Raw genomic sequence first — 12,440 nt, 5'->3', positions numbered from 1 at the left:
ATCCATCCATCCATCCATCCATCCATCCATCCATTCACTCAACCTATTTATCCCATCCATCCATCTTATGCGTCCATTAATCCATCCACCCATATCTATCTGTACTATACGTACATCCATCCAGCCATCCTTCTCTATTTATCTATCTTCATATTATCTACTGTATCTGTCCATCTACCTACACTATTCTTCAGTTCATCCATAAGCTTACAACTGTATCTGCTGTTTATCAGCTGTGTCAATTCTGACTGTGAGCTTATTATAATCTTCATCACTGTGATCCATCTGCAGACTCTCCTTTTATTTCCTTACAGTAAAACTCAACACTATTAGTCAGTAATATTAACCTTTATTAATATACATGATTTATTAATGTACACAAACAAATACAACTGACACAACAAACACAAAAAATGTGTACAAAAAATACAATACTCTGCATCCTATACACTTTATATGCAGAAATTAGCAGTGCAGTGATTAGCAGTGATTAGCATGGTGGTGGTGTATGAGGTGTTAGTGTGTGTGTTGAGCTGGTAGTACAGTGAGTGGATCAGATACAGCAGTGATTAGCAGTGATTAGCATGGTGGTGGTGTATGAGGTGTTAGTGAGTGTTGAGCTGGTGGTACAGTGAGTGGATCAGATACAGCAGTGATTAGCATGGTGGTGGTGTATGAGGTGTTAGTGTGTGTTGAGCTGGTGGTACAGTGAGTGGATCAGATGCAGCAGTGCTGCTGGAGTTTTTAAACACTGTGTTTAATCATCACTCACTGTCCTCCACTCTATTACACACTCCTACCTACAGCTGAAACACCTTGTAGGTAAAGTAAAGTCAGAAACAGAAGATCTTAATCTGCTGCTGCGTAGTTTACAGTGTTCATCCTCCTCTAGTTCTTCATCAATAGTTGGTAGACTATTCTCAGTCCAACAGTGACACAGAGAGCCCTATTTTAGCAATCTATAGGCGACCATGCAGCTTGATTTAGGGAGTGTCAGTGTGTCTTTGCTATCGTAACGACGGGAAAAGTACACCTTGCATGGCTCGAAACACTTAAAAGGCATGTACTAATTCTCTTAATTAATCATGAAGGTGTTTAAAGTGAAATAAACCAATCAGCGTGTCAGCTGCCAGCGTGTCATGTGCGCTCTGACTTTGGCGCTCTGACTTTGGCAGATTGCTATTTTAATAGCGCAGCGCTTCTGCACTTCTCAGCAGAGAAAACTGACCTGTGAAAGTGCGTGACCAGGTCATTTATGAGAAGAGCAATGCTATTTTATTTAGCCGAGTGGAAGGAGGCTCAGAAGCTTGAAGACCAGAACCAGCCGGTTCCGAGACAGCTTCTTCCCCCAGGGGGCCAGGCTGTGGAACAGCCAGTAGAACAGTGTTCTTCCCACCCCACCCCACTGACACCCATACAAACTCTGCACCCGGCACTTTACTTTACACTGCATCTATCAGACTTTCCCATATTATACAGCATTCTGCACCCTGTACTCCCCACTCAACTCATTCCTTACCTGCACTTACTTTTTATAATTTTATTTTATTATTCTTCTTGTAAATATTGTTCTCAACACACACTAACACCTCATACACCACCACCATGCTAATCACTGCTAATCACTGCTGTATCTGATCCACTCACTGTACCACCAGCTCAACACTCACTAACACCTCATACACCACCACCATGCTAATCACTGCTAATCACTGCTGTATCTGATCCACTCACTGAACCACCAGCTCAACACTCACTAACACCTCATACACCACCACCATGCTAATCACTGCTGTATCTGATCCACTCACTGTACCACCAGCTCAACACTCACTAACACCTCATACACCACCACCATGCTAATCACTGCTAATCACTGCTGTACTGAGAATAAATAAACCACCACCCAAATAATAATAATAATAATAATAATAATAATAATAATAATAATAATAATAGTAATAATAATAATAATATAATAATATAAAAAAAGTTTTCTGAGTATTAAAGAACAGGGTTAAATGAGGAGAATAATAATAAAATATACACAGAAACAGATACAGAACTACAGCCTGTAATTCTGTGAATACAGTGAGAACTAGCTGACCTATTACTAAGGTACAGATGTGTATGTTAGACATTTGGACTCACCAGTGGGTCATCAGATGGTTAATGTGGTAAATTGCTTGTGCACACATTCAGCATATACATGATTTAAAGCAGTAAAGGCAAAAAATATATAATTAGGGAGCATTTTTCCAATATTGTATTGTATAAACTGTTTAATTATGTCCTGAGCGCACTGGAACACCGGATCCAGAACGGCTGTGCTGGAGCTTTCGAGTCTGTAGGCTGTGCTGCTGCTGCAGTTTTCTTTAGGTTAAGCATTTTTTACACTTACTCAGGTCACAACGGATTACTTGTGTTTTTGCTTTAGCAAACACTTTGCTAAAGTAGCTAACCCTACACTCCGAATAGCAGCTGATTTTTTACTGATTTTCCACTGTGAATGCAAACACGCTATGTGAACACTGCTCATTCATTGCTTCTTCTTTAATCAAAAGTGCAAAAAATATATTTTAGCAAGTAAAATTCCTTTCAAATGTTTAATATATATATATATTACTATTATGCCAATTAATACCTTACTTTTAACTTCCTTGTGCTTGTTTTAATAACTGGTATCTACAGACAGTTTCTTTTTCCATTGGCAGAGATTGTTTGCATGTTTTAAGCATTATTTTTTGATAAAAAAAAAGTATCTGCCAATACATTAAGACTAAGGTCCCAATTTCATCCATCTATAGTACATCAGTCAATTGCATATCACGAAGCTGGATTTCGGGCGTGTCGGTGTGTCTTTGGTATCGTGAGGGCACAAAAAATACGCCTTGCGTGGCTCAAAATGCACAAAAGGCATGTATATTTTTCTTAACATGAAATAAACCAAACAGTGCACTGGCAAAAAATCTGTTGGCAAAACCAGACAAAATATTTGTAAATTAAGACACAAATGCCTAAATGAAGCAAAAAATCTGCCAATGGGGTGAGCAGATTTTTCTTAGGAAGATTTCTTAAAATAACCAATCACAAAGTCTCAAAATGAGTGAAGTAAGACTAAAATAAAGCCAAATTCCTTATTTTCTGGGTTACATTTTTTACAGAAAAATCGGAATAACTTGGCTCGTGACTTTTTGTGCTTATTATGAGTTTAAGTTACTTACAACTAGGTGAAAATTCTAAATAAGACATTATCACATTATTATTCTAAGAGGCAGTTGATCTCTGACTTTGGCGCGTTCATATCTTAACAGCGCAGTGCAGAGAATACTGACCTGAAGGTACACCATCCTTTATTCTGTTTATTGTTAAGTTAAAAGTCGAGTTTGCTCTCTGCAGCGCTTCTGTGTGTTTAATGAGCGAAGGTGTACACAAGATTTTAGAAGATTAAATTAGATTTAAATTTAAATTTAAATTAAATTAGAATATGTATAAGGAAGTTAGAAATAAGGGATTGACTCTTATAATTAAGCAATAATACATTCGAGGTTAGTGTTTTAATGTGTAATATTGGCACTGCTGTGCTGCGGTCGTAGGCATTATCACTGTTTATTGAAAGATTTTGAGTTAAAGAGGAGGAGAAAATGGGATCTGTTTGGTTATAAACCCTCCGCCAGTTAAAATAGTTCCATTGCTTCTCTGTTTGTAGCTGTGCTGTTTGGCTTCTAAGCGCTGCATCGTTGCTAGGTTACCTGTATGTGGCAGAGTAATACTGTACATGGAGAGCTTTGGTTAGTTACAGTGCATTACCAGCTGATAATGGCTCTCATAAAATGCCTCACAGCCAATCACATTGCAGGGTCGGAACAAACTGTGGTGTAATAATACGATAATTCCAGAATGAGAAATATTATATATATAGGCTACATTTAAGATGATTTCACTTGCTAAAATATAAAATGTAGTAATTAATTAAACTGATTTAATATTCTACAAGTGTCTTATATCGTATTGACAGAACATTTTGCATGATTCAGGAAATAACACTTCAAATAAGCAAAAATGTCTACCAATGGAAAAAGACATTTACATTAGGTAAAATTACTTAAAACAGGGAAAAATAAGATTGAAATGAGACAAATATTCATAAAAAATATATAAAAGAATTCTGAAAACAACAGAAAAGTAGAAATTTAAGATATTTAACTGTCTTTAAGAGGATTTATGAGGAAGTTTCTATAAAAAAAAAAAGAAAAAAATACCCTGCAATCATTGGATCAACTGTTGCATTCATTTAAAGGTGTGTTCACAGACGTTTGGACGTATAGTGAATGTCTATGATGCGATGTGTGTAAATGGGTCGGCTTACCTGCTCTTGGTCTTCTAGTCGTACTGGTGGGTTTCTGGGGCTCTTATGTAATATAATTAAATTATCTCTTGCTCTTCCCTTTCTGAGCAGTCCTGATGAGTGCCAGTTTCATCATCATAACATTTTTGATGGTCTTTTTTTGTGACTGCACTTGAGGATACTTTCAGCTTGACTGACCTTCATTTCTTAAAGTCATTTTTTACTTTTCTTTACTTAGTTGAAAAGTTCCTGCTTCTCATAATCTGGTTTAGAACATTACTCAAATATTCACTAATCACTGTATACCTGTAACTCTACCTCTTCACTACTTTACTTTAACTGATGCTCTCAAACACTTTATTAAGAGGCAAGAAATTCAAGTTTAATTAACTCTTGATGAGTTCAGCACAGCTGTTAACTGAAAGCCTGAATTCCAGGTGACTCTACCTCATAAAACTGACTGAGAAAATCCAGCAGAGATGTGCAAAACTGTCAAATCTAAGCAAGAGGAGCTACTTTGAAGAATCTTAAAAATAAAACTTATTTCTTAATCTTTTTTGGGCTGACTTTAGTATTAATCTACAATACTGTACATTTTAGAATAATGAAAAATGCATTACAGCTTAAATTTTTTGAGCTTTGAGTTTTCCAGTAATAGTTAAGTAGAACTTTTAGCCATTGCTTATAATAGAATACTTTTCTGTATTAAAATGCTTAAAAGAAGGTTTTAAAATCTTATCATGTAGTTTCTCCATATAGGGATTAAGCCTTAAGCCTAGTCTATAACTGGGCCTCTAACCCTATCACTATACGACATTTTGAATGGAGATTTTCCACTGATGGAAATTAAAGTCTATGACAATGTTTTATATGTTATATAGTCTAAAGACATGTACTATTTCTCTTAATTAACCATACATGTGGTTAATTTTGGGCGTAACGTGAAATAAACCAATCAGTGTGCTAGCTGTCATTCCCTTTAAGAACCAGGTGAGCTCTGACTTTGGCGCGTTCATATCCTAACAGCGCAGTGCTTTTGTGTGTCTCCGCAGAGACAGATACTGACTTGTGGGTTCACACTGTGAAGATAAACCAGCAGCTCATTTAAGGACTTAAGGGAACAGTAATGTTATTTTATCCTTTATTCTGTATATTGTTGAGTTAAATGTCGGGTTTGTGCTCTGCAGACATTTACCTGCACACACTGCCCTCACTTCCAGACCACCACACCTATCAGTTTATCAGATGTATTCCTAAACTCTGATGCTATTTTAACAGCGCAGGTAAAAATAGACTGCTGATGGGGTGTAAGATAGCAAATAGCATCGTGTGTACGGTAGGTGTACGATAGGACCCTTTGACCAGGAGTTCCAGTGCAGGAGTTTTTGTAACGTTACAAAAGCAACAGATTCCTTACACATACCACATTAATGCTTACCATTAAAGAATCGTATATATATATACTTTAAAAGATCACAGCACTGATTAATTAATTTAATTTACAGTAAACACAGATTTTCCTCTCTGATCCCTGAAATTCTATGCTACTATAATATTATACAATCAGTCAATAACAGATTAAAAAAAAAAAACACTGGATGAAATTATAGCCCTGGTCTGTATTATGACTACATAGCTTTGTAGTCGTCACACTCAGATGGCCTAATCACACAAGGTTGTTCATGTGTTTTTACACAATACACAGCAACAGCATAAAATAGAGGAACATAAAGTCATTTACATGTTAAACTAAGCAACAATCACTTTTAACGACACTTTAACACTTTTTTTCACTAGAGCTACAAGGCTTACATAGCGAACAAATGATCAATGGCATTGTATACACTGATACACTGATTAGCAGTGAAAAAAATATTTGCCCCTTACAGATTTAAAATTTTCAGATTGTCAAACAAACTTTCTGAAACCCCGCCCCCAGACCTGTGGAATCAAGAAATCACTACTAGAGCTGTTATTCACTAATGGACAAAACATGGAACACTGGTGAACCTTCCCAGGAGTGACTGCCAACCGGAATTACTCCAAAAGGGCATGAACAACTCATCCAGGAGGTCAAAAAAGACCCATAACAACATTTAAAGAACTGCAGGTCTTACCTCAGTTAATATCAGTGTTAATGATTCAATAATCAGAAAGAGACCGGGTGAAAATGGTCTTCATGGGAGAGTTTGAAGGTAAAAAGACCAGGAATTATGCTTTTTACCAGACAATTCTAAAGGAGAATGTCCAGTGGTCAAAGTCTTATTGAGATGCTGTGGATGGTCTTAAAAAGATGCTGGAAAACCCTCCAATGTGTCTGAATTAAAACAATTCTGTAAAGAAGAGTTGAAATAAATTCCTCCACAGAGATGTGAAAGACTCATTGTCAGTTATCAGTAAAGCTTGACTGCAGTTGTTGCTGCCAGGTTGGTTTGAATAGTTAAAAAATATTTTTGTATTTACTTATGTTATGTTTGTCTGATTTTAAAATGTGTTTGTTGATCTGAAAAAGTAACTGATAAAAAAGCAAAAACTAAAGGAACCTGTCAGGGGCAAATCGTTTTTCACAGCATTGTAGACTAAATGACACCTAAATCAGGCAAACAAAAGAAGGTCTCACATCAAGAAAGTTGGTCCAGTATAGAAAATGCAAATAAATAAATAAATGCAGAATAAGTACATCAGGATCTTAGAGCTCCCATCAAGATGAGAACTTTTCCAGGAATTTCTATTAATTTTTCAGTAAGACAATGCAAAACCACAAGCTGCACACATTACAACGGCAGTGGTGTGGAAGAAGAGAGTATGGGCAGTGGACTTGCCTGTCTGCAGTCCTGAGTGTTCAGTAAAATGTGACAATGACAAAGCAATGCTTAATTTTGTATCTTCTATACCGTCCCAACTTTTTCTGATTTGTGGATGTAGTAGTTTCATTTTGGACTTTGTATGATCTTTTAATTTTAACCACCAGCAAATCCATTTAAAGGTTACCTAGCATCTTCACTTGGTTAAAGACCAGATTTAAATTATTCAAGCCTGTCGTTTTCTTCTTTTTAACCCCTATAGTGTACAGAAATGTGGAACACAGCAGAGACAGTGTGAGATGAAAGGCAGTGTAAGGTTTTGTGCTGAACTCTTCCAGGGTTTTCTGTTTAATCAGAGAAGAGACTGGAGAAGGACTCCCGCAGGCTCCGGATGGCCTCGGCTCTGACCCCCTCCTCACCAGCCGAGCGGAAGAAGGACTTGTCCCTCAGGCTGAATGTTCTGGACAGAGACGGGGACTTACTGGAGGAAAGAAAGAAGCTTGTGTTAATGGAAAGTTCTATAGAGGTAAAATAACTCTCTTCCCTCACCTTCCTACTAAAAGGCTTCCAGAGGCTTTGTTTGGGTAGTGCACCTCTTGGTGAGAGACTTTTGACTGCTAGATATCTGTGAATCCGTGAAGCACTCAAAGACATTTTTCCCAGTTGAAAGACTTTGTTAAACAAGGGGACATATTTCCGACCATCTAAGCCATCTATGAACCTGCCACTATCGGCTACATTTGCAGTGGGGCGAATGAGAAACCTGAGGCCCTATTTTAGCGATTTATATACGAAAAGGCATGTTCTAATTCTCTTAATTAATCATGGGTGGGTTTTGGGTGTAAGGTGAAAAAAAAACAAGGTGTGCTCTGACTTTCTGACTTTGGCGGATTGCTATTTTAAAGGTGCAGCGCTTCTGCACTTCTTAGCAGAGGAAACTGATCTGCTCGTTCAAACTGTGAAGGCGCATTAGCAGCTAATTTACGGGAATAGTGATGGTATTTTTATTTTGTATCGTGTTTTCTGTTAATGTGCCCCCGTTGGGTCTAGGTTGCTTTCAGTCTGTGGAGCACCTGTGCTTTTTTACTTCTAATTCTTGCAGCTGGGCGGCAAGACCTGTAAAGCTAGGTTAAATTAAGTAAACAAAACTGCAATTCTTTAAAAAAAAGTCAAACGTGCTCTGGATGTTAATTTACACAGATTTCTCTCCTGAAAACTGTTTATTTGGATGAGTAAAGTGCTTCTGTTTATTTACAGTAAGCTTAGATTTTCAGATTTCCAATAAGGCTGGGTGCAGCAGCATTAACATTAGCAGTTAACTGCTAGAGCTAGCCACAGTTTGTGGCTAATGCTGTCTGGCAGCACTATGTTGAGGAACCCTGAGTGCTTCGGGTTAGCTAGTGTGATATTAGCTAGCGGTTTGTCCCATGTAGCTTGTTTTATCACAGTTAACACAAAGGCTGTAGTCCAATTATCTTCCCCCTGTATGGCGAAAGAACTAGCACTTAGCGTGGTTAGCGAGTATTGCTAGGGTTAGGCTTATAGCAGCAGGCAAAAGGCTAATAACACTCACCTCTGTATGCTGAAAGAGCTGGCGCTCAGTGTGGTTACTGGGTAATGCTAATGCTGCTCCAGCAGTGCAAGCCAGGGTTAATAGCAGGCTAAAGGCCAATAATACTTACCTCTGAAGGGTGAAAGATATATAATGCTAAGCGTGGTTAGCAGCTAATGCTAATGCTGCTGCACCCAGCCTTAGTGTGCTAAAGAAACTTTACTAAAAAAAAAATCATCCTTATAACGCTGTACTTCAGCAGAGTGACTTTACTGTTCCTTAATACCTGACTGGTAGAATTCACACATAAGATGCACTGGATTTTAAGGTGCTCTGGCGATTTTTGGGAAAATGAAAGGATTTTAAGTGTGCCTTATAGTTTTTTTGGTGCAATTTTTTTTAGAAATGAATTAATTGAAGTAAAACTGAAAGAAAACACACTTACTTTAGTGGTGGGTTGGCCTGATGCTCTGGTTTCTCCACTGTTGTCTGTGGTTGGTCAGAGGCAGGTTGGCTGGTAGCATGTTTTTGGCCCGATGCCGCTGCAGGAGCTGGGATCTCCGCTGGGTTCTGGCTCAGAGGCTGGCTCGTCACTGCGGGATCTGGAGACCTGGCCTGCGTTTTGGTTTTTGAATTTCGACGCTTTGGAGGCAGAGGCTTGGCGGGTTGAATCTGCGGCGGCGGCTCCATCAAGACACTGCTGTCGTCGTCTTCTGCAGGGCGAGGAGGCTCTGCGCTGAGGGCAGACGGGCTTCTGACCGGGGGATTGGGGCTAGCCGTCCCGGGAGAAGGCCGGTGATTTGGAGAAACTGATCCTTGGGGTTCCAATCGGCCCCCTAGATTGTGTGTGAGAAACACTGCGGGGTTAATACATGCACTCATGCACATGGCCGGGGGTTTCAGTGGGAAATCCCAAACTCTCTCACTATTCTAGCATTGGATACTACCTCTCAGAGCATCTTCTCTACTGCAGGACACTTCAGACACTGAAAGCCAGAGCGAGAGGAGGATATAAGAGATGCAAGAGGAGCAATAAAAAAGTGAATACTTTTTTACAGTAGTGCAGAACGACACTTTTCATGCAAAAGAAGCAGGGCAACGTGAAGAAGGTGGCATGCTTTTCAGGTTTCCTCACAGGGATCAGATATGACAGTTTGAGTGAATCTGTAGGTAAATTATTATTATTTAGTAAGAATTAGCTTCCTTTATACTGGACATACAGTAGATGAGTATGCTATGGGTCTCTTGTACAGTATTGTACAGCTTTCTGAACAACAGGTCTGATTACTTATAGCTAATGTTGTGTTTCAGTAGTTTGTAGTAAAGAACACAACTATATTAAACCAATTTTAGCTCCTCCATTGGCCAAATGTTTCTTTTAGAATCAAGTTTAAGATAAGTTTAGCACCTTCACACATCTCTGAAACTTTGATTGAACATGTTCCAAATCGTGGCTTAAGATCATGAACAGAAAGACTCCTCCAGATGCCCTGTATGAAACTCAAAAAGAGTGGAGAAGCAGTTTTCTGTTTTTATGCTCCAAAAATCTGAAACAGACTACCGATAAAAACTCATCAAACAACTTCTGTTACTATTTTTTACTACTCTTTTTACACAGACCTTATTCTTATTTTTCTAGCTTTCAATTTTAAATTTTGATTGTATTTTTATTTTATTATAATTTTTATTCATTTGTTTTTGTGTACTATATTTTATTAGTATTAATTTTAACTGACATTTTTAATGTTTTAATGAGCTCTATGCAAGGTGCTATATAAACAAAGTTTATTATAGGTTTATTTATATTTAATGTTATTTCAATGTAACTATCATTATAGTATATGTTTTAATAGTTGAATCGATGTTTATTCAATTCAGTGGCAGTTCCCTCATTGCAACACCCACCAATATTGAGATTGGTGGGATAAACTTTTTAACTCTGATGAACTCATCCTGGGGTGGTCCTGATGAGAGCCAGTTTCATCATCATCAACATTTTTGATGGTGTTTGCAGTGACTGCACTCATTGTGAATGAACTCAAAGTTCATTTTAGTAGCTCTTGCCATGACCAACCTCTTCCCAACTTTACAACTGATGCTCTCAAACACATTAAGAGGCAAGAAATTAATAGTAAATAACTGAGAAAATCCAGCAGAAATGTTCAAAACTGTCAAAGAAATAATTCTATATGTTTTTATTTATAGTTTGGATGACTTCAGTATTAATCTACAATGCAGAACATTTTTAAATAATGAAAAAACACTGAAGGTGTTTAAGGTGTGTCCAAACTTTTGACTGGTACTGCATTTTGTACTCATAAAGAAGAGTCAGGTTTTGGCACGGAGTCAAAATTCAGCAAAAAGATGCATAAAATCCAATCTGACTATTTACAGTCATGTTAAATAAAATACATATTGAATATAAGACTACTTAAGAAAGTGACTCAAATCTGATTTAAAGTGTGATAAATCTGTGCCACTTTAAAGCTAAAAATCAGATTTGAGTCACTTCAGCCTGGTCAGGGCCACCCAGGTCTCCTCTTTGGATTCACCTCAGAACCTGAAGGCTTTTAAATAACGACTCGCTGGCGGTCGCTGTTCTCATTCAGAGCAGGAAACAATAAAATGTTCAGGCAATAAAAACAGCCTGTCTTTAGAGATGGACTGCTCAGCTCCAGACGTTCACTGACAGCAGGTACACACCGTGCTCCTCAAACCACTTTCTACTGAGAGGTACACAGACCCATCAGAATAAACTTCAAATGCTTCAAAATTCAGCTCTGATGAGTTTTCTCCAGACAGCCTTTTTATGCACGGCCAGGTACAGTCTGTTAATGCATTATACCTCCCTGAAAGAGTCATTACAAACAGATGGAAGTTTGATAGATAACAAACTGTCCCGTAAAAACAGCTTTAGCTTCTTTAATGGAAAGGGTTCTGGTTTTCAATAATTCAAATGTTACTAGTGCATCTCAAAGAATTACAATATTAGATGGAAAGTATGTAATACATATATATAATACAGCTCAGGAAAAAAATAAGAGACCACTTAAAATGATTTTTAAAATGATTAAGTTTTTTTTATTTTACCAAATTGAAAACCACTGGAAAATAATCAAGAGGAAGATGGATGATCACAAGCCATCAAACCACCAAACTGAACTACTTGAATTTTTGCACCAGGAGTGCAGGCATAAAGTTATCCAAAAGCAGTGTGTAAGACTGGTGGAGGAGAACATGATGCCAAGATGCATAAAAACTGTGATTAAAAACCAACCAGGGTTATTCCACCAAATATTAATTTCTGAACTCTTAAAACTTTATAAATATGAACTTGTTTTCTTTAGTTTATTTGAGGTCTGAAAGCTCTGCATCTTTTTTGTTATTTCAGCCATTTCTCATTTTCTGCAAATAAATGCTCTAAATGACAATATTATTATTTGTAATTTGGGAGAAATGTTGTCTGTAGTTTATAGAATAAAACAACAATGTTCATTTTACTCAAACATAAACCTATAAATAGCAAAATCAGAGAAACTGATTCAGAAACTGAAGTGGTCTGAAGCTGTAAATGAGTCAAACAATTCCAACAATTAGTTTTCCCTGTGATAATATTACCACATATTTATTTCCCCCATAAATCAGTTTTTAAAGCGTATTCTGCTATATTATCAAAAGAAGGCGGAGCTACACTTAGGAAAAAAATTAAGTGATTGACAGTTTTGGCTGGAACAGG

The 12,440-nt window shown here is 37.5% G+C and overlaps 1 protein-coding gene across 1 annotated transcript in view; it reads right to left on the bottom strand.

Moving 5' to 3' along the window:
• Window positions 1–5,475: 5,475 nt before the first annotated feature.
• syn2a (synapsin IIa) overlaps window positions 5,476–12,440 on the bottom strand; it is a 69,005-nt gene continuing 62,040 nt past the window's right edge. Inside the window, exons 12-13 of the mRNA XM_049463133.1 lie at window positions 9,150–9,540; window positions 5,476–7,633 (exon numbers count right to left, since the gene is read on the bottom strand). Coding sequence (XP_049319090.1) covers window positions 7,501–7,633; window positions 9,150–9,540 — 524 coding nt within the window. The 3' untranslated portion in view covers window positions 5,476–7,500. The remainder of the gene's footprint in view (window positions 7,634–9,149; window positions 9,541–12,440) is intronic.

The sequence above is a fragment of the Astyanax mexicanus genome, chromosome 13 (assembly GCF_023375975.1).
Source record: "Astyanax mexicanus isolate ESR-SI-001 chromosome 13, AstMex3_surface, whole genome shotgun sequence".
Lineage (NCBI taxonomy): Eukaryota > Metazoa > Chordata > Actinopteri > Characiformes > Acestrorhamphidae > Astyanax > Astyanax mexicanus.
Note: the sequence above shows the minus strand (reverse complement) of the source record. Positions and strands in the feature narration are given on the sequence as shown.